Below are 22,101 nucleotides of genomic sequence, written 5' to 3'. Positions count from 1 at the left end.
CACACACACACACACACACACACACACACACACACACACACACACTCTCACAGACTTTATTAGCAAATAAAATACCTGTGGCATATAAAGTAGTAAAATATAAAGTTTTACAACTACAGTATGATGTTCTTTTCCTTTTTTTTTGCTTTCATATATAATTGCAAGGGGAAAAAACTACTCAGTTAAGGCAGACCATGAAGGGGCTGAGAAAACTTTGGTCCTCCAATGAGGCATCATTGACTACAGAGTCATGTCAAAGACTTGTGTGAATGGATTTTCCTCACCCGAGCCATGATTCAATCTTGCTTAGATTGTGAGGCACGACCTCAAAGAACTCCGAGACTTGGACCTGGATGGGGCCCCATATGGATACACCCCGTTTTGTGACAGCCGCACGGATATGGATGGGTATCGTTTCTGGAAAACAGGATATTGGGCATCACATCTTCTGCGAAGGAAATACCACATTAGGTGAGAAGATTTACACACTCTAAGACAGTAGATGATGATTGAATCAGAGTACTCGTGATCTAAAATCAATGGCAGCTGATATAAGCCTATATGTGTGTTAACTTATGAAATCAACAAATGTTTTGAGATATATCTATTATCCCCATTTCATAATGTGGAAATTATGGCATGCCCTATTTGTATGACGTGTCCTGGGTAACACTGCTGAACAAGTGATTAGAAAAACATAGCAGACAGGTCAGAGAGATAGATAGCACAGCAGGTAGGGCTGCATTGCACACAGCCAACTCAGATTTCCCCAACATTACATATTGTCCCCCGACCACCACCAGGAATGATTCTTGAGTGCAGAGCCAGGAGTAACTTTACCCCTGAGCATCAATCATGGGTTATGGCTCAAAAACAAACATGCAAATAAAAGTCAAAAGCACTGCAGAAGATTTAAACTCACACGCCAAGAAAGAATACAGCTATTGGCAAAAGCTATTACTAGTTGGTGGGATTTGGAACACCTTGAGATCCTTAACAGTATTCTAACAACTTCGGCCCCATGAAGTCTGAAGGAGTTTCTAGTATTAGAGTCAAAGGCTTGTAAGATTAATGCCATCACTATGTAGATAGCCACTGGGGGAAGTGGAAAGTATGTACGCAGCGTAGATTTCCAAGGAGCATTCACTATTTGCAGTGCCTTGTATGTTGTGGACCTCAAGAAATTCAGGAGAATTGCAGCAGGTGACAGGCTCCGGGGCCAGTACCAGATTCTCAGTCAAGATCCAAACAGTCTTGCAAACCTGGACCAGGTAAATAAAATGTTGATGGTAAACTTTCAATCCTTACTCTTCCAACCCCCACTTTGTAAATTTCAAAATATTCTCTTTTTTTTGGGGGGAGGGTATTTTTGCTGGGGGCATACCTTGTGTTACTCATGGGCCATTCCTGGCTCTGAGCTCAGGAGTGATTCACGGTAGTATCCAGGGGACCAGATGCATTGCTGGGAATTCAAACCCTGGAGCGTATCATCCTTTAATCCTGTACTGTCTTTCTGCTCTCAATTAGAAAATCTTTGCAGTCTTTCTCTTCTTCATGCAATTCTTGGTTGACTCTCTTAGTACAAACTTTTCACTTCAAGTTTAATGTTTTTAAAACTAATTGTATTTTCAGGATCATTCGCATAGAAAATCGCTCACCTTACTTGCAGCTGACCCAGGTTCAATCCCCAGTACCCCATCTGATTTCCCAAGCATCATCAAGAGTGATCCCTGAGTGGTGCAGAGCCAGTAGTAAGGATCTGAGCACCTGAGTATGGCCCAAAATACAAACAAAAACTAATCGTATTTCCCTTCCACTCTCCTCTCCCTACTCCCTCTGCTTCTCTAAACATACTCCCGTTGCATCAATAATGCCTTGCATTATTTTTCTAACAAATACTTAACTTTCTTGATTATTATATCTGAACAATATCTAAGAATTTATACAAAGCCAAAGACTGAATAGCTCATGATTCTATTTTTCTCCTTCCAGCCACTGAGAGTAGAACTTTCTTAGAGCCAACTATGTTATGTTTCTTAGCTGCTGTTAAGAACCAGCTGTGAGGGGCCAAAGAGATAGCACAGCAGTAGGGCATTTGCCTTACATGCAGCCAATCTAGGACGGATTAGTTGGAATCCCAGCATTCATATGGTCTCCCTGAGCCTGCCAAGAGCGATTTCTGAGCGCAGAGACAGAAGTAAACCCTGACGCCGCAGGGTGTGACCCAAACACAAAAACAAACAAACAAAACAAAAACAAAAAAAGAACCAGCTATGAATCAGACATCCTCCTAAACCATGGCTAGGTGGAAATATGGCAGGTCCTTAGCCCATGGTGCTTTCTTGCTGTAATAGAATAAATAAGTAGGGGCCAGAGAGATAGCACTGCAGTAGGGCACTCAACTCTTGCACTCAACCGATCCAGGACAGACAGTGGTTCAAATCTCAGCATCCCATCTGCTCCCCAGAGCCAAGTGATTTCTGAGTGCAGAGCCATGAGTAGACCCTGAGTGTCACCAGCTATGATCCCAAAACAAAACAAAACAAAAGAATAAGTAAGTAAATGAAGTATGTAGAGAGAAAGAGTGTGTTGGACAAAACATGGCAGTTTACATTGGTGAGTAGGATGGCCAAGTGTTGCATTTGAGTTATTTGGTGTCATTCGGCTAATGACCATGAAGAGTCTGCGTGAATTCTAGGCAAGAAGATATTCAGAAGTGACAAGTGACACCTTTGAGGAATTATAATCACAGAGGTGCTTAGTACTCTGATCACTCTATAGATGATGGCTAAGCTATGTGTAAATTCATATGACATGGTCAGTGGCTTGCCTAGTTGGTCAGGACTCCAGAATGATACTAATTAAGGATAAAGAATTCTGGGGGAGAGGCCTGTGAGGGGAATCTTTTGAGACTGGCCAAGAGAGCCAAGATCCTTATACATTACATGTTCAAGATCCACCAGAAAAATCCAAAAGTATCCGACAGAAGCAACACTGGATGACACAACTGCCAAATGATGTTGCCCATCCTTGGCGTCGTGTATCTGGGTGTCACTGTGGGGAAGAGTGAGGAAGCGTCCTCTTTGCTAGAACTTTCTTGACAGATTCTCTCTGCAGGAAGGAAGGGATAGGAGGGGCTCTTCCTGGCGTATAACCTACTATCTCTGGAAATATTGGTTCTCTGTAGGATCTTCCCAATAGCATGATTTACCAAGTGGCCATTAAGTCACTTCCTCAAGACTGGCTGTGGTGTGAAACCTGGTGTGACGATGAGTCCAAAGGAAGAGCCAAAACAATTGATCTGGTGAGTGTGTTTGCTTTTGCATCTCCTTGTACCATTTACTCTGTCGACCTTAGGTTGTGTCAGGCGGACTATCAGGGACTGTCACAAATTTGATGGTTCCCCAGGCAGACTTAGGATAGAGTCACCTTGGGGCTGGAGAGATAGCACAGCGGTAGGGGGTTTGTCTGGCACACAGCTGACCAGGACAGATGGTGGTTGGAAACCCATATGGTCTCCCGTACCTGCCAGGAGCAATTTCTGAGCACCATTGGGTGTGACACCCCCCCAAAAGGACAGAGTCACCTGCAAGGCTGGGGCTCATGTGAGCAACTGGACACAGAAAGCCGAGCCCAGAAGAGGAAAGGCGCAAACTGTGAAACCTGGAACATACACGCTGGCTGCCAGGACTTTTTCATTTGTTCATCTATTTTATCTGCACCTGCATTTGAGAAATGCCACCACAGGTGGAGACCACCTGCCAGGAATCCTCTGCCCAGCACCCTTTGCAGACCTGGCACATCCCTATATCCCAGTCACCAGTGGAAATGTAGGCGTCAGCCTGGATCACTCAGTCTGCACAGTGCATTCTCCCCTAGGGAGCTTGATAGACACCAAATCCCCTCATGCCGGCAGCCAAAGGCCACCCCTTCATTCAGTTCTCTACACAAGCCTTGGAATGACAGGCCTGTGGGTGGGCTGAGATTGACACAGATTAGCTCTCACCTCAATACTGCCTGTTGGGTTCTTCTGCCAACATTTGTCCCAGATAAGAATAACCAAAATAGTTTAACTTAAGTATCTTTCCATTTTGCATTTTCTATTATACATAGAATTTGAAGTTATACATGGCAGTTCTCAGGCATTACTCCTGGCTCTGTACTCAAAAATTATTCCTGGAGCCAGAGCAATAGTACAGCAGATAGGGTGTTTGCCTTGCAAGCAGCCAGTTCAGGTTCGATTCCCAGCATTCCATGTGGTTCCCCCCACCCCCAGATCACCAAGAGTGATTTCTGAGCACAGAGCCAGGAGTAACTCTTAAAAAATCTGGGCATGCTCCCCCTCCAAAGAGAACTATTTCTGGTGGTACTCAAGGGTTTTTATAGATTGCTGTAGACTGAACCAAGTCAGCTGCATGTAAGGCTAGCACCCTCCCCATTGTATTATTCCTTCTGCCCTGTAAATTATCTTATAAAGAAACATTTTTTTCATTCTTACTCTTTTGGGGGTGGGGTTTTTTGGACCACACCCAGTGGCAGGGTGTAATCCTGGCTCTGTGCTCAGAAATTACTCCTGGCAAGCTAGGGGACCATATGGAATGCTAGGGATTGAACCCGGGTAGGTCCCAGGTTAACCTCATACAAGGCAAATGCCCTACCTGCTGTCCTATCACTCCAGCCCCTCATCTTATTCTTGAGAATTTTTTCTTAGATTTTCTTTTAAAGCATCTAACTCTCTTAGACATAAGGTGTTTCAGACTCATTTCCTTATTTTTCTTTTTTTGCTGTTTTTGTTTGTTTTGTTTTGGGGTCATGCTCAGCAGTGCTCAGGGGTTTACTCTGCACTCAAAAATCACTTTGGGCAAGCTCAGGGGACCATATTGGATGCCGGGATTCAAAACAGGGTCTATCCTGTGTTGGCCACATTCAAGGCAAATACCTTACCACTGTGCTATCGCTCCGGCCCCTCATTTCTTTATTTTTCTTTTAATTTAAAATGCTTTTTTTTTTTTGGTTTGCTTTGGGGGCCCACCCATGGCTGTGGTCAGGCATTATTCGTGATTCTGTGCTCAGAAATCACTCCTGGCAGGCCCGGGAGACCATATGGGATGCTGGGGATCAAACCTGGGTCAGCCACATGTAAGGCAAACATCCTCTTTACTGTGCTATTGCTTCTGCCCTCATTAGTAAAATGACCAAATAATTTAATTTAATATGAAATGGTGACAAGAGCCATTTTTTCCTCAAGCACCTATTTTTATGTCTAATTGAAGTATAGAACAATTGTTTATGAGCATGCCCCTAATACTGTTTTTAAGAAAGCAAGACCAAGAGAGACCAAGAAAATATAGGAACATTATTTTTTTCTTAGATACGTGGAGAAATGAACAGAAAAAAGCATCAGGCCAGAATAGTACTAGACAGCTAGCTATTGATGCTAGAATGAAGCCCAGACTGGCCTGATGGTTACAGTGCTGAAACTTCTAGAATTGGGGACTGAAGAGATAGCATGGAGGTAAGGCATTTGCCTTGCATGCAGAAGGTCATTGGTTCAAATCTCGGCATCCTATATGGTCCCCCGAGCCTGCCAGGAGCGATTTCTGAGCATGGATCCAGGAGTAACCCCTGAGCGCTGCCGGGTGTGACCCAAAATAAACCCCCCCAAAAAAAAACCTTCTAGAATTAAATATTAGCAACCACAAGATGTCATTTAGGCTGGATTGTGACCTGCAGAGGTATGACTCCTGTCATGGGGCTGTGAGGTCTTGGTGGTGCCAGCAGTCCTTAGTCACCTTTATTTGAGGGGGGAGATTTTTTTGGAACACACCCGGTGATGCTCTGGGGTTACTCCTGGCTCTGCACTAAGAAATCATTCCTGGTTTGGGGGACCATATGGGACACTGGGGGATCAAACCCGGTCTGGCTCTAGGTCAGCCATGTGCAAGGCAAACACCCTACCACTTTTTTTACCATGGCAAATGCCACCCCATGACAGTGGGTTCCCAACTCACTCTGTATCTCCATGTTGGGAAGATGCTGCATCGTGAAACCCAAGCCCTGTGCTGTGGCTTCTGTTTGTGACCCTCGCAAACTGGGGAACCCACCTTTGAGAGGGGACAGGTTCAGTCAGTGCCCTCTCTGTGTGGTTCTTAGATCCTCAGTCTTTTTTCAGTTCAGTGTCGATGCAGAAGGGTGTGTAGATTTGGGATCAGGGCCAGGGGCATAGAGAATACTTCCTGCCCTCTGCAGACAGGGCATGTGACAACTGCTGGAGGGACAAATTGAACCTTGTCCTTTCTGCGCTGCAACCAGTGAGGTACATGAGGGGCAGCCTTGCTCTCTCTCTCTCTCGAAGATGCTTTTAAAGAAATATGATTTGAGAGCATGTTCCATGGGTGGGGAGGGGACACAGGGCAGGATTGGGGAGGTGAGGGAATTGAGAAGCATGCCAAGGGGCCAGAGTCTTGTACAGCGAGGTGGGCACTTGCCTTGCACACGGCTAACCCTGGTTCAATCCCCGGAATTCTGTGAGTGTGAATTCTGTGAGGTCGCAGCTTGCAGTTTTGCACAAGACATCAGACAGAGTCACGGGAGAAAATGCCTGTTCAGCCAGGGGTTGTTAAGCAGTTTCTTTGATCTCACAGAGCCAGCCAAGCTTCTTTTTTTCTACTGCTTTTACCTGCCACTTTTTTTTTTTTTTTGTAGCCAGAGTTTAACATAAATCACCTGAGGGTCAAAGTGAACATAATTAAGAGTAACTCAGAAAAGGTGAAAGGAGAAAGCAAAGTGATGTTTAAAGGTGTTTATGATACAGACATGCCGTATGAGATCCCTCAGAGCCAGAAGTAAACACTGAGCATTGCTGGGTTTACCCCCCAAATCAAACAAAAACAAGCATACAAAAAAGGAAAAGAAAAGAGGTGCCAAGGAGGTGTAGTATGATTATAGAGCCAGATGGAAAAGAGTGTGCCTGTGCAGGTGACATCGCATCTCAGCCCTGTGCCAGTCCCAATCTCTCAGCCTGGAAATGACTGGGTTTGGGGATCCCTGTGATTTTTGCGGGCTGTGTATGAATTCTTGGCAGCGTCCCTGGGCTCTGCCACTAGGTGGCAGCAACAACGCGACCCATTCTAATCACAGCCACCAAGTGTGTCCTGCAGGTCCCTGCACTACCCAGTTAGTTACCTACTGCCCCCTCCTCCCAAGCACCACTGATTTAGTTCTACTGTGTAGTATCTGGACACAGAATCATAGCACACACATACACACACACACACACACACATAAAAAGAAAGAAGCAAGCAAGGGTTTTTATTGTGTTGGACAGAAAAAAAAAAAAAAAACAACAATTACCTTCACTAGTCATTGCCATCAAGGTCACATCTGCATCACAAATCCTGTTTCACACTTCAGGAATATTTGGCTGTAGTAAAACCCATAAGAGCTGAGGGAATTGGAACTGGTGAGGGATGGATCCGTGCTCAGAACTAGCCGCTTCACCAGAAATCACTGGGGGAACACGGGTGACCACAGCCAGGAGCCAGTTCCAGAGGAGGGAACCTCCAGGATCCCCCTCAGCACTGTGTGCAGTATCTGTCCCTCACGGGGACTTTTCCTGCTGTGTCTGTCTGGTCACTGTGGTTGTTCCTGACCCTTCTCCCTCCTCACAGCCCATACCCAACCCACAGGCACGTCTCAGCACTTGTCCAGAAGAGGGACCTTCAGCTGTCCCTGTCCTTTCTGCCTCTAAAACCCGGAGTCTTCCCAGGAACTCACTAAGTAGTGGGAATCCATCCTTTCTCAGGGTGCCTCAGTATGGAGCTCTGACCTGGCCCTCCGCGCCTACAGACACCTGGCTTCCCTGTAGAATTCCTTCTCCTACCAAAAAATAAAAAATAAAGTTAGCGGCCAAAGCGATAACACAGCAGAAAAGGCATTTGCCTTGTTCTTGGTCAACTTGAGTTCAATCTCCGGCACCCCATATGGTCCCCCACACCCCCCAGGAGTGATTCCTGAGCACAGAGTGAAGAGTACCCCTGAGCACCCCCAGGTATGGCCTAAAAACCAAACCAAAAGAAAAAAAATTCCTTCTCCCAAGAAGATGATGTTGGACCCACAGAGTCTCGCATCTGTTGTTTTTTCCTTCCTGCTGTGCCTCTAAATTAACCTTATTTAATGTTTTTAAGGTGTAGGGACTCTGAGTCTCCCAGATGTGAGTGTTTGGATAGATAAGTTCCAGTGAACTGATGTCCCCACGCACAGATTCAAACGAATGCGTGGGAAAGAGGCTTTGGCTCTATGGAAGGGTGGTTTTTGTCACCTCTGGGGAAAAAAGTCCACGATACCAAATTTTTAGCCCAAATATAAATTTGAAAGGCACATGTTTATCAGAAAAGTCGACTGCATTTTTCTACAAAATAATTATGATTTCCTTTTTGTTTGTTTGTTTGTTTTGGGGCCACACCCAGCGGCACTCAGGGGTTACTCCTGGACCTGCACTCAGAAATTGTACCTGGCAGGGTTGGGATGTACCTAGGAACCCAGGTACATCTCTGGTCAGACTGGTGCAAGGCAAATGCCCTACCACTGTGCTATTGCTCAGACCCTGGGGATTTGCTTTCTTCTTCCTTTTGTGTGTGTGTGTGTGTGTGTGATTTTTGGGTCTCACCTGGCAGTACTCAGGGGTTACTCCTGGCTCCATGCTCAGAAATTGCTCCTGGCAAGCACGGGAGACCATATGGGACGCCAGGATTCGAACCGATGACCTTCTGTATAAAAGGCAAACGCCTTACTCCATGCTATCTCTCCGGCCCCTAAGTTGAACCATTTTATAGAATTGTCGGACACCTTCATATAAACAGTCAGTATGTCTTTAAACAGTTTGTTGAGATTTCTGATCATGGTATTTGCTTGCTGCTTCCAGGAACTAGATGAAGTCACTTCCCTTCAGCTGTTCTCTATAAAACTAAATCCAGTCCTGCTGCTATTTTACGCATAATTGTTTAGAGTTCTGCCTTTTATTTTTTTAAAAAGGTGGGAGCATTTCATTTGCGGGTATAGCTGTAGCTTCGAGTTTTCCTTGAAGCACAGATTGTCCTTAACATGACTTCACTTTAACTTTCAGTGCAATAATCCCAAAACCAAAGAGCCCAAACTAAAAGCTGCTGCCAGGATTGTCCCCGAATGGGTGGACTATGATACGGAGATTCGCCAACTGCTGGAGAACCTTGGAAGCAAGAGTAAAAGTCCAAGTAAGTCAGCCACGGTTCACACTCTGAACTTACATCATATTATCACCAACTCACTTCCTGGCAAACCAGAGGTGGAATCATATCTAGAACAGCACCAGATGGGCCCCCCCAACAAAATCAACCCCCATGAATGTGACTGTCTGATATAGAGACAATTCGGTATTATAAGAATAACAATAAGAAAAATTATTCTCCCCCAGCAATAGCACAGTGGGAAGGGTGCTTACCTCACTTGCTGCCGACCTGGGTTCCATTTCCAACATCCCTTTGGGCTCCTCCAACCCAGCTGGGAGTGATTCCTGAGAACAGTCAGGACTAATCTCTGAGTGTCAGGTGTGGACCCCGAAAAAGATTATTCTATAAGTGATATGGTTACCCTATGAGTTTAAAGAAAGAAAAGAGAGGAGGAAGTGAAGGAAAAGCAAAGGGGAAGGAAAGTGCCACACGGAACATTACAACAACATTTCTTACATGTTGATGCCAGTGCAGCAGTGTATGCCAACACAGTTCAAGTGTAAGCAGCCAGTGGCAGGCCTTGGCATCAGTCTTAAACTAGAGACTCTCAAGGATTAACAGTCGCTAGTTCTGTGAGCACCCAGATAAGGAGCACTTACATGCCCACATCCCGGGAGAAACTGTCTGAGAAGAAAACTAAAGAGAGCAGTGAAACTTACTGGGGTCTTTCTGTTCCACTGGTCTGTTCTATCCCACTAGTCAGCAAAGGGCTTTAAGACGGAGAGGGCTGATCAACCCTTTTTCCCTTTTCTTCTTTTCTTCCTGGTTATTCTTGGTTTTATTCCTGTGAAAGCCTTAGGCCAGTTAGTCTGAGTGTAGAGATTATTTTTGTTTCTTTTACAGTGGAGGTGGGAGGGCCATTTTATTTTACTCTTATTAGTTAATTTGGGAAGTATGACTTCTTCATGAAAGCCATCCTGTTTAAGAGCATGTGTCTCCTCTGTATTTGAGTTCAGTGGAATATTTTTTGTCAAAATTCATTAAAAAAATTTTGTGTTTGTGGCGGGGAGGTTGGACCACACCCAGAGATGCTCAGAGCTTACTCCTAGCTCTGCATTCAGGAGTGACTCCTGGCAGTGCTCAGGGACCATATGGGATGCTGGAGATCAAAGTTAGGTTGGCTGCTTACAAGGCAAGTACCCTACCCAGTTCAAAAACTCATAAAGTTTTATGTTTTAGTTAGGTTATGCATCTAATTTGAGCATACTGAGGCATTTTGCTATTATGAATGGGCTCTTGACATTCAGTATACCTTCTACTGTAGTTGTTTGAATATTGACTACTGTTTACTATGTGAATTTTTGTTTTCTCTGATTATGTTGGTCTTCCAGAAGAATGTTTCAGTTGTTTCTCTAGAGCTTTTCTAAGAACTTACACATCTTCTTTGCAGAAAAAGCTTGTTTTTATCTCCTCCAGTCTGAATCTTACACATCATTTTGCTTTTATTCTTGTCAATTGCCTAATACCTGTAACTGCCGAATGCCCGTTTGCCTAATTCACTGTGAAATAACAGGAAACACTCTAGGAGACTCACTCTGCCTGAAAAACTATATTACCACCCCTGCCCCAGTAACTAAGGTAATGATAATGCTTTAGATCAAAAGAAAAAGTAATTCTGTATAAAGAACATTTTTGGAGGCAGGAGAGATAGCACAGCAGTAGGGCATTTGCCTTGTAAGTGGCTGACCCAGGACCAACGATCGTTCGAATCCCGGCATCCCATATGGTCCCCAGTGCCTGCAAGAGCGATTTCTGAGCAGAGAGCCAGGAGTAACCCCTGAGAGCTGCTGGTATGGCCCTAAAACAAAACAAAAAAAATTTATTTTGTGAGGCCAGAGCAATAGCATAACATGTAGGGCGTTTGCCTTGCATGCAACCAACTCAGGTTCAATCCCCAGCATACCATAGTGTCAGGAGCCTACCAGGAGTGACTCCTGAACACAAGAGCCAGGAGTAAGCTCTGACTACTGCCAGGTGTGGCCCCAAAAGAAAAACAAGCTTTCTTGAGCACAGAGCCAAGAATCAGCCCTGTCTACTGCCGAATGTGGCCCCAAAACAAAAACAAGCTTTTCTTGACTATGTTTACTGATTCGGACTGACAGTCTGCGTTGACTAAAAGTGGCAAGAATAGGCATCCATGAGCAGGAGAGAGAATAAAAGGGGGTGCAGGCATTGGCCTTGCATGAGGCCAACCCAAATTCACTCACTGGCACCTACTTAAGGTTACTCCAAAGCACAGAGCTAGGAAGAGCTCCTGAGCACCACCAGCTATATTCCAACACTTCTCCCCTTTAAAGAATGGGTCTCCTCTCCTCTCCTCTCCTCTCCCCTCCTCTCCTCTCCCCTCCCCTCCCCTCCCCTCCCCTCCCCTCCCCTCCCCTCCCCTCCCCTCCCCTCCCCTCCCCTCTCCTCTCCTCTCCTCTCCCTTCCTCTCCTCTCCTCTCCTCTCCTCTCCTCTCCTCTCCTCTCCTCTCCTCTCCTCTCCTCTCCTCTCCTCTCCTCTCCTCTCTCTCTCTCTCTCTCACACACACAGACACACACACACACAGACACACACACACACAGACACACACACACACACACACTCATTGGAGGGTCTTCCCAGAAGGTTCAGATCTCTTGTTCTTCCCAATGAAGTTTGGCCCAGCTGTATTTTCATAATGGTTATGTACCCAGGCTTGGCAGTGTGGTGCTGAGTGAGACTGGTGCGGTTTGTGGAAATTGAATCATTCCTTTATCCCTGAGAGAATTTCTATTCAGTCACACTGTGTGATGCTGTTAATATCTGGAGAATCTAAGTGCTATTCCTGGCTGGGAATTGTCATGCCTGGTTGTTCATCAGGCATATTAGTCTCCAATTTTTTTTCTCTTGTAGTGTAGTGTTCTCTAAGTTTAAGTATCATGGTAATTTATATATGTCCTCAGAAAATGAGTTTTAGGGTCAGAGTGGTGGCGCAGCGGTAGGGCTTTTTGCCTTGCACATGGCTGACCTAGGACAGACCGTTGTTCGATCCCCCAGCATCCCATATGGGCCCCCCAGCCAAAAGCGATTTCTGAGCATAGAGCCAGGGGTAGCCCCTGACCTTCACAGGGTGTGGCCCCAAAACAAACAAAAAACTAAGGAAGGAAGGAAGGAAGAAGGGAGGGAGGGAGGGAGGGAGGGAGGGAGGGAGGGAGGAAGGAAGGAAGGAAGGAAGGAAGGAAGGAAGGAAGGAAGGAAGGAAGGAAGGAAGGAAGGAAGGAAGGAAGGAAGGAAGGAAGGAAGGAAGGGAGGGAAATGAGTTGTATAGCCTTCTGCCTTTATCATTTTGTAGAATCTGAGAGGGATTATTACTCATTTCTTTGAAAACATTTCTTAGATTTGGTAAAGTTTTGGAATTCAGTTGGAAGATCATTTTTTGTTTATTTTTGGAGTTGTTTCATTTTTGGTTTTTGGTTTCTGAGTCACATCCAGCAGTGTTCTGGGGTTACTCCTGGAATGAGGGATCATATGGGAACCCAGGTCGGTCGCATGCAAGGCAAACTCCCTACCCACTGTGCTATCTCTCTGGCCCCACTATTGGGAGGTTTTGATGGAATCCATCTGACTAGTAATAGGCCTGTTGGACTTTACTGAAGCCATATAGTGGTCATCTTGAATTTCCATTGTCTGCATTACTTAGAGAATGTACTCTTTATTTTTTTTTTTGGGGGGGGTCCATACCCAGTGAAACTAGGGTTACTTTTGGCTCTGCGCTCACTCCTGACTTGGGGGACCATATGGGATGTCGGGGGATCGAACCAAGGCTCTAGATTCTAGGTTCTGTCCTAGGTTAGTGCATGTAACGCCCTACTGCTTGCACCACTGCTCTGGCCCCGGAGAATGTACTCGAGCTCTGAGAGCACTGCTGTTGACTTCTTCATGTCCTTAATTAAGCTTGTGATGCAGGGGCAGCTGCTCTGCTCATTGGCTTCTGCTCGTCCTTGTTCCATTAAAATTGAGGGCAGGAAATAGGGTGAGAGTCAGAGTCTCTAACTTCTAAGGCCTCTGTTATTGGGGAGGAGATCCAGGAGGTGACAAAGCAATTGGGGCTCCTCAGAGTTTACTAACCAGTAGGTAAACTCTAGAGTTTCTGTCTAAGGGCCACCACGGTGGAGGGAATGCTGGTCTCTTGCCAAAGAGAGAGGTAAACAGCTGTTAAAATAACATAGGACCAGGCCCTCCGACATCTACCAAGTTTGGGAACCTTTCGAAGTTTCAGGATGTATTTTGTCTTTGGACCTTCAAGAACGAAATCCCTTTTCCTCCCCTCCATTTCTAGCGCACGATGAGCTCTAGCACCTCCTGGCTATGTGGAAGCGACAGAGACCCACAAGCACTCCACTGCCTGTTGGACAACCGTGAACTCCTGCTGAGACTTTCAGAAGTTCATGTAAAGATCAGTATCTTTATTATATTTTTAAGCAATGTGCCTAAACTATTGAGCCCATTGAAGTCATATGAGAAGGGACCATTTCATATTTAAAACTGGACTGTCCCTTTGGCCCTTCTTGCTTTCAAACATGGGCTTTCATCAGACGAGTTCATATTTCCTCCAATAGCAAGGAGGAAGGAGTTGCTGGTGGGCATCCAGGGCCCCCTCTCTGCCCTCTTGCCCAGCTCTGTCCAGTTCCTCGGACATCTTCAAAAACAACATGTTTGGTTCCTTCCTCTGAAAACAAGAAAGGACTCGTGGAGCTCTCGGAATGATAAAAACAGGAGAAATGAAATGAAACCTCAATAGGATCCGATTCTGGAACAGCAATAAGGCTGCTCTGGAGATCATTCACCTTCAAGCCTACACAGTATTTGTAAATATGGTTCATGTTTCCGCTATTGAATTTCATAAAATGTTATAGTGGGTTTATGGGTTATGTATTCTTATTAAAACAACACTGGCTTGTTTTATTTATATTTTATTGGTTTGGGCCATATTCAGTGGTGCATGGGGCTAACTTTTGGCTGTGCTCAGGGATCACTCCTGGAAGGGCTGAGAGGACCAACGGATTGGGCAGTGGGGGAGCTGGGATTGAACCTTGTTTTTCTGCACACAGGGCAGTCATCCGACACTGGTGTGGTTTTGAGGGACTGAGCTTGAAACACTTTGCTTGCCTGTTGTGTGCTAATAGCCAGTGAAGTGAATATTCAGAAACACCACCACTCCCATAGCATGGTTGGTGTGCAGGACTGGACCAGACTTGGTCACCGAGTCCCTATCTAGTGATGCCAGTCTGGCTGTCCCCACGAGTGGAGATAGGATCATCCACACCAGGACTTTCTGGCATGCCTGAGCCATCTCAGATCAGGAAAAGGGCCATAAGCCCCAAGATCACTGCCTACCTCACCTACCTTGGTACTTGGCTTGGGAAAGTTGAGGGGTGTTGGACAGCAAGGGACATTTACTTCCAAACAATTCCAATTGCTTTCAAAGAGAGAGCAAAGAAGGGTGATCAGGGAGGTGTAGAGGTACTGGATCTGTTGGCAGAAGTATTCCAACCAAGGGCTTTGAGGCTTGCAAATATGGAATTAAGCAAGCCTAAGCAGGCAGTGGGGTGGTACTCGAACACAGTGCCCTAGAGGGCCATTTACCAACCAGCTTATGGAACAGGACCTTGCAGTTTCTGAGAAATTCAGGACAAGGCCTCTTGGTTGTTGAGTCTTTGGCTCAGGGTTCCCATGTGGAAGACTCTTTGCCTCTCTGTTCACCCTACCTTGAATATAAACCCTTCCCCTCAGAGCACATGCAAAACCCCACCCCCATGTGCAGGCTGGCGGCTATGACTGTCCTTTAAAAGTGAGTGTGACCATAATTCAGAAGAGCCCTCTTTACTCCTATGTTCATCACACCCCTGTTCACAATAGCCAGAATCTAAAAACGACCCAAGAACCTGAGAACAGGCGAGTGGATAAAGAAACTGTGATACATCTACACAATGAAATACTACTCTGCTCTTAGGAAAAATGAATTCGTGAATTTTGCTTATATATAAATGGACATGGAGGGTATTATACAGAGCAAAATGAGTTAGAGGAAGAGGGATAGACATAGCACTTATTTGTGGGATATTAAAAACAAGATATGGTAATAATACCCAAAGAAAAGGGCCAGGAGGACCAGTGCATAGGAGGAAGCTTGCCACATAGAGTGGGGAGTACAGGTAGGACAGAGATGGGACCACTATAACAATGACAGTTGTAAATGATCACCCTGAACAAGAACTAGGTGCCGAAAGGAGATAAAGTGATATGCATGATATCCCTTCAGTGATCATACTGCAAACCACAGTGTCTTAAAGGAAAAAAAAAGAAGAGAGAGAGGGGAACATGGGAGGGAAACTGGGGACCTTGGTGCATTGGTGGCGGGAAATGTGCACTGGTGAAGGGTGTTGGACAATGTACGACTGAAACTCAGTCAAGCAATTTTGTAACTGTGTATCTCATGGCAATTCAATTAAAGGATTTATTTATATTTTTGGTTCAAATCCTGGCATCCCATATGGTCCCCCGAGCCTGCCAGGAGCAATTTCTGAGTGTAAAGCCAGGAGTGACCCCTGAGCGCTGCCGGGTGTGATCCAAAAACCAAAAACCAAAAAAAAAAAAAAAAAAAGAATTTTTTTTAAGTGAGTGTGATTGAATTTGAGGTAAAAGATTTTATCAAGGAGCTAGAGAGATTGAACAGCAAGTAGGGCCCTAAGCTTGCACGCAGCCAACTCGAGTTCTATTCCTAGCATCCTATATGGGGCCCTGAACACCAAAAGGAATGATTCCTGAGCACCGCCAGATGTGGCCCAAAAACCAGACAATGCAACAAAAAATTTCTCAAGAGTTTGCAATATTGGACCAAACCACAACCCCAAATGATGGAGACTTTCAGAAAAGTCACACTTTGGCTTTCGTTTAACTTTTTTTTGTTTGTTTCTTAATTTGGAGGGAACAGGAGAAAAGGATCAATTAAGGTACCAGGCTAGGAAGGCAGATTCTGGAGTAATAGGTCCACCTGAGAGCCCCTAGTCTCCAGCAGGGGTTTTCAGCACTAACTGCTGTGCAAACAGAAATGCAGCCCCCAGGGCCAGTTTCCTGTTCTTGCATCATGTAAGAGAATGTCCGAAAAAGCTTCGCCTGCCTCGGGCCAGGAATCTAGTAGGTCCCCCTCATGAATGTCCTAACATATGTAAGTACCTGGGGTGGGCTAGGCACTCCTGTAGAAGGCACCAGATTGATATAAATGACATTAACTAAGTCTCCCAAGTAAAAATGTATAAAGGGACATTCTTCTCTGGAGAAGCCTACCTCAGTGGCATGCAGGATGAAATCTGGGATAGGGAAGGGTCACGGGTGAGCCAAGGAAGGATAGATAAATTCATTTGCAGATGAGGAGGATGTGCTGGTGAAACCAGGGGCAATGTTAGTTTTTTGTGTGTGTTGTTGTTGTTGTTGTTGAGTTGGTTAGTTTGGATTTTGACTGTACCCAGAAGTGCTCAGGGTTTACTCCTGACTCTGCACTCAGAAATTATTCCTGGCAGGGATGCTGGGACTTGAACCCGGGTCCCCCACTGTGTTATTGTCCCAACCCCACGAAGGGGATTTCTAAGAGCTCAGTGAGCTGATCCTGCAGTTCGGTGCTGCTCTTTTGTGGCACCCACAGCTGCTGGAGTGAATCTGGGACGAGAGGAGTCAGCCTAGGCTAGGGATGCCACTGCCAACCGCACAGAGATCGAGGGTTCCTGGCCAAGGCTGGATTTTAGGGGCCTTCACTGTGTGCCAAGGTGTGTCCAGTTGCACATGCCCTGAGCCAAAGTCATGGAGCCTAAAAGTGACTGGACTGTCCAAGTAACAAGGCACAATCAGTGCTGGAAATACGAAATTTTCACTAATTCCCGCTGAGCCTTCAAATTCCTTGGAGCCGTTAAACAGCAGCTAAAGCGCACGACTTGGACACAGCCAACCTGGGTTTGATCTCTGGAATTCCATAGGGTCCCCTGAGTACCTCCATTAGTGATCCCTGAGTGCTGGGTGTGGCCCACAAAAGGATTCCGCTTATTAAAAAATTATAGTATTGGGGCCGGAGAGATAGCATGGAGGTAAGGCATTTGCCTTTCATGCGGGTCATTGATTCAAATCCCAGCATCCCATATGGTCCCCCATGCCTGCCAGGAGCGATTTCTGAGCGTGGACCCAGGAGTCACCCCTGAGCACTGCTGGGTGTGACTGACCCAAGAACCAAAAACTAAAACCAAAAACCAAAAAAGATAGTATTATCCAGAGATAATAAGAGATGAAGGCAGGAAAACTGGTCTATGGTAGGAAGAACAGGGAGTACAGTGAGGGCAGAGAAGGAACTACTATGGAATGAGAGTTGGAAAGGATCTCTCTGGACAAGAATTGGGTGCTGAGGGCGGGGAAGGTGGAGCTAGAGGTAAGGTGTCTGCCTTGCAAGAGCTAGTGTAGGATGGACCGCGGTTCGATCCCCCCGCGTCCCATATGGTCCCCCCAAGCCAGGGGTGATTTCTGAGCACATAGCCAGGAGTAACCCCTGAGTGTCAAACGGTTGTGGCCCAAAAAACAAACAAACAAAAAAAAGAATTGGGTGCTGAAAGGATATAAAGCGATATGCATGATACCCCTTCAGTAACAATATTGCAAACTACAGTGTCTAAATGGAAAAAGAGGGAAGGAGCGAGGGAGGGGGAGAGGGAGAGAGAGAGGAGAGAAGAAAAATGTCTGCCCAGAGGCAAGCAGGGGGGAAGGTAGGAGGAAAATTAGGAACATTGGTGGCAGGAAATGTGCACTGGTGAGGTGTTAGATATTGTATGACTGAAACTCAAACATGAACAATTTTGTCTCTGTGGGGGGTGAAACCAGCTGTATATGAATAACGTTATAACCATGGTATTTGGGGCTGGAGCAGTAGCACAGGGATAGGGCATTTGCCTTGCACATAGCCAATCCGGGACGGACCTGGGTTCAACCACCACCATCCCATATGGTCCCCCGAGCCTTCCTAAGGAACAATTTCTGAACACAGAGCCAGAAGTAACCCTTGAGCGCCATAAGTATGGCCAAAACAAAAAACAAACAAACAAAAAAAAAACTACGTTTTAATAATTTTTAAAGAAAGAAAACTTGGGGCTGGAGCGATGTCACAGCAGTAGGGCATCTGCCTTGCATGCAGCTGACCCAGGAATCTCCTGCGTCTCATATGGCCCCCCAAGCCAGGAGCGATTTCTGAGCACCTAGCCAGGAGTAACCCGAGTGTCATCAGGTCTGGCCCAAAAATAAAAAAAAAGAATACAGCCTTAGCGAGTAACCCTAACCCTAACTCGCTATTTGTGAGGCATCTTAGGAATCACATCCATTTGGGACAAACCTGGGAACCCACTAGAAGACTTCCCCATGCACCAGCAAACAGGGACTGAGGCTTTTTTAGGGAAGGAGCCAGTGGCAGAGACACACAGTGAAGGAACGAGTCTCACAGTCCTGCCAGCTCGTCTGCTGAGCCAGAGGAAGCCTAGTAGACAGATGGAGCAAGGGCTGGAAGTACATCAGTGCCAAGGCTGGCAAGACCCAAGTTTTGCAGACACCTCCCTTTTCATTAGCCAGATGTGACCTGGTTGGTATGAGGCATTTGGTCCAAGGACCAAACCATTGGCACCCTATGCTTCTGTGACCGTTACGTCCAAGGACAGGTCCACTCAGCAGGGAAGGCGGTTTGCAGTTCCCAGGGGAAGGGGTGAACTCTGTTAAGAAGAAATAGCTTGACTTGTTTCACAAAGGAGTAAGCCAAGAAGGGAGCACACAGGGCAGGGAGGGGCCATGCTGCTTAAAGAAACTGGGATTTCTCCTTCCTCCCGCCTCCCACAGTTGATACCACCCAGAGCTTAGAACTGACTGCTCCTTGCAACGACTTGCAGGTGATGGGGAAACTGGAACATTCCACACTATTGGTCCACAGCCCTCAGGGTACCTTGAACCAAGAGGTTGGAGCTGGACTTTAGAAACCTGAGCTCTGTGGCATCTCCCCATTCTCCCATACACTCTAACACAATAGCACCTTCATAGAAACAGAGGTGTAAGGTGGGCTGCAGTGCTGGCCTGTGATTCTGCCACAGGAAGGGTACGCCTTTGCAGCCAGCCAGGAAGCACCATCCCCGCAGAGGTAGGACCCCAGCATCTCATGTTTCCCAGCGTTGCTTCAGACTGCATCAAGGGATTCAAAATGAATCCAACTCAAAGTGTTTAGGACAGGACAGTGATAGTAGGAAAAGACTGCTTGCTCTGAACAAAAACTGAGTGCTCAAAGGAGAGAAAGTGATAGGCACAACAGTGCAAACCACAATGTCTAAAAGGGAATGAGGAGAGAGAGAGAGGAGAGAGAGAGGAGAGAGGAGAGAGAGGAGAGAGAAGAGAGAGAGGAAAGAGGGAGAGAAAGAGAGGGAGAAGGGGAGGGGGAGAGAGGGAGAGGGGGAGGAGAGGGAGAGAGAGAGAGAGAGAGAGGGAGGGAGGGATGGAGGGAGGAAGGGGAGAGAGAGAGCCAGAGCCTGCCCCAGAGGCAGAGGCAGGCAGGGGAGAGGGTAGTGGGAAAGAGGGGAGAAAAATGGGGGACACTGTTGGTGGGAAATGTGCACTGGGGAAGAATGTTGAACATTGTATGACTGAAACTCTGTCATAAACAATTTTGTGGCTGTATATCTCACGGTGATTCAATGAAAAAAGTTAATTAAAATAAAAACACCAAGGTGCTAATTTGACCATAAATATTTTTATTAAATGTGAAAATACATGGGCAGAAAAATAGTACCCATATTTGTAGACATGTCTGAGACCCATTTCCCATTACTTTTCAGTTCCTCCCGACTACCCAGTCGGCCGACATGGAGTAAGTGATTGCCTGAGAAGGGAGGGCATCATGACCTCCAGCTCCCCGACATCTCTTTCTCCTCCTCTCTGGCTGCCTGTCACTGCAGGTGACAGCAACAAACCCTGTTACTATACAAAGAGCCACGCAGTGGCTAGTTTTTACTCTTAAATCATTCAGCAAATGAGATCATCCATGTAGAAAAAGTATCCCCACTGGTTAACATGAGCAGTTACGGAAGAAACCCTGCTCCTGACAGAAGAAATGCTCACCATCAAATTGGCTCATAACCACTTGGTATCTCCTTCCCTTTAGGTTGAGGGGAGTCGACCCCAGGGTTGCCTCAGTTCCTCAGGGTTATCCAGGTGCCAGGCAACGCTGCCATTCCTAAAGAACCACGGGGCCTTTCCACCTTAGCCTTGTAGGCATAACATAACTTATCCCCACGATCTTAGATGTCACCTCAACCTTCTGAGCTAGAAGGATTCTTTACAGAGAAAACCTTTCCCTATCTCCATGAATATAAATCGTGATTCTATTTGCCTTTTTGTGTTACAGTATTTTTTTTTTCAATCTGTTCAACAGTCCCTAAATGCTGTTTGATACTGATGCTTTTAATACTGACTAATGGCATTTTAAAGTTAGTATAGTTATCTCCAATTCATGTATGTAAACTACTAGCTTTGGAGATTCCATTTCCCAGGGCCACAGGCAACCACATGGCCGAGCTCCTCCAGGGAGGGCTTTTCTATGTCTTCGGGCCATGTCATGTGCTTAAATACTTGCTGGTGTGGAACAGCCATGAGACATAGGCCACTGGGTTTGCTGCAAAAGCAGACGAGCATCTAAAAAGATGCCAAACACCAGCGGCTGGCAGACCCACCCAGGGTCCCACCCCATTCAGATGCTGTTTTGAGTCTGGGCCGCTGACATGCCCCAAGTTTGTCTCTGTCACTGCTGAGCAGACAGAGGATCTGGGGAGATGCTGAGGGCCTCCTGCTGGATATTTCTTTATTCCTCCTTCCTTCCCTCCTGTCCCCTGTTCTTCCTTCCTTCCTTTTCTCCCTCCATTGGCAAAGGGCGCCACCACTTCCTTCTCTCCCCCAACAACAAGCAGGGCACAGTTACAGCAGCTCATAGAGCCACAGTGAGCTTCGGAAACCAGAAAGCAAGGCTGCTAACAGTAGAGATAAAGCAATGGAAAACACCTCTGGACAGCAGGTCGAGGGCACAGGCAGGGCCCCAGAGACCTTTCTTCTCCTACCCTTTCCCTCTGACTCACTGATTTTGGCTGGCCTTTCTTTCTTCTTTGTGAAAATTCTTACCACTAGATTTCAAAGCGATCACAGTGACATCATCTGTGGAAGAACCGGACTGAAAAGAACAATTACAGCTGCTGAGGTGAGGCGATTTCTGAGAGCAGAGATTCGACAACTTCCCCGGGCAATTATTTCCATAGTGGCTCGAGTTTTGGAGACATTAAGCCAAATGCAAGCTGCCTTCTAGTTCATTTTCACGATGCAGCTTGAGGTTTCTCCACAAGAGCCGCAGAAAGAACACTGGCGTGTCTCCCTAACTTATCCCCGTGAGTTTTCTTAGTGAAGTGTTTTTGCTACGTAGGTTTCAGAGCGACGAAAAGAGGAAAAGGATTTGTGCTTGGCTGTTGTGGGCATGGGGGGCCAGCAGGCCTCCCACAACCGAAATTAAAAGGCTTGCTTTCATACAAATAATAAATTAGACCCAAACTACTACAAAAATGCTGAGGAAAAAACAAACCAATATTGTTCCAGAAAAAAGGTGTCACGATTCTCATCAAAAGCAGTCCTTAGATTCTAAATGCAGCATCAATAGTCCCATAAATAGTTCATGTACTTGACTAAGTGACACGCTTTCTTTAAGGGAAAAAAAAATACACAGTTATACAAAGACTGAATAGGTTGTGTCTTAAAAGAACGTATCCC

At 46.1% G+C, this 22,101-nt stretch overlaps 1 protein-coding gene across 1 annotated transcript in view; it reads left to right on the top strand.

The window, feature by feature from the left end:
- The window catches only part of UGGT2 (UDP-glucose glycoprotein glucosyltransferase 2), a 128,457-nt gene extending 106,610 nt beyond the window's left edge, over positions 1 to 21,847 (top strand). Inside the window, exons 35-43 of the mRNA XM_049778517.1 lie at positions 311 to 471; positions 1,157 to 1,271; positions 3,188 to 3,304; positions 9,125 to 9,251; positions 10,657 to 10,844; positions 13,568 to 13,678; positions 20,130 to 20,161; positions 21,472 to 21,541; positions 21,761 to 21,847. Coding sequence (XP_049634474.1) covers positions 311 to 471; positions 1,157 to 1,271; positions 3,188 to 3,304; positions 9,125 to 9,251; positions 10,657 to 10,844; positions 13,568 to 13,678; positions 20,130 to 20,161; positions 21,472 to 21,541; positions 21,761 to 21,847 — 1,008 coding nt within the window. The remainder of the gene's footprint in view (positions 1 to 310; positions 472 to 1,156; positions 1,272 to 3,187; positions 3,305 to 9,124; positions 9,252 to 10,656; positions 10,845 to 13,567; positions 13,679 to 20,129; positions 20,162 to 21,471; positions 21,542 to 21,760) is intronic.
- Positions 21,848 to 22,101: the final 254 nt, after the last annotated feature.

This window comes from Suncus etruscus, chromosome 8 (assembly GCF_024139225.1).
Source record: "Suncus etruscus isolate mSunEtr1 chromosome 8, mSunEtr1.pri.cur, whole genome shotgun sequence".
NCBI classification, from domain to species: domain Eukaryota; kingdom Metazoa; phylum Chordata; class Mammalia; order Eulipotyphla; family Soricidae; genus Suncus; species Suncus etruscus.
This window is presented reverse-complemented; position numbering and strand designations above follow the sequence as displayed.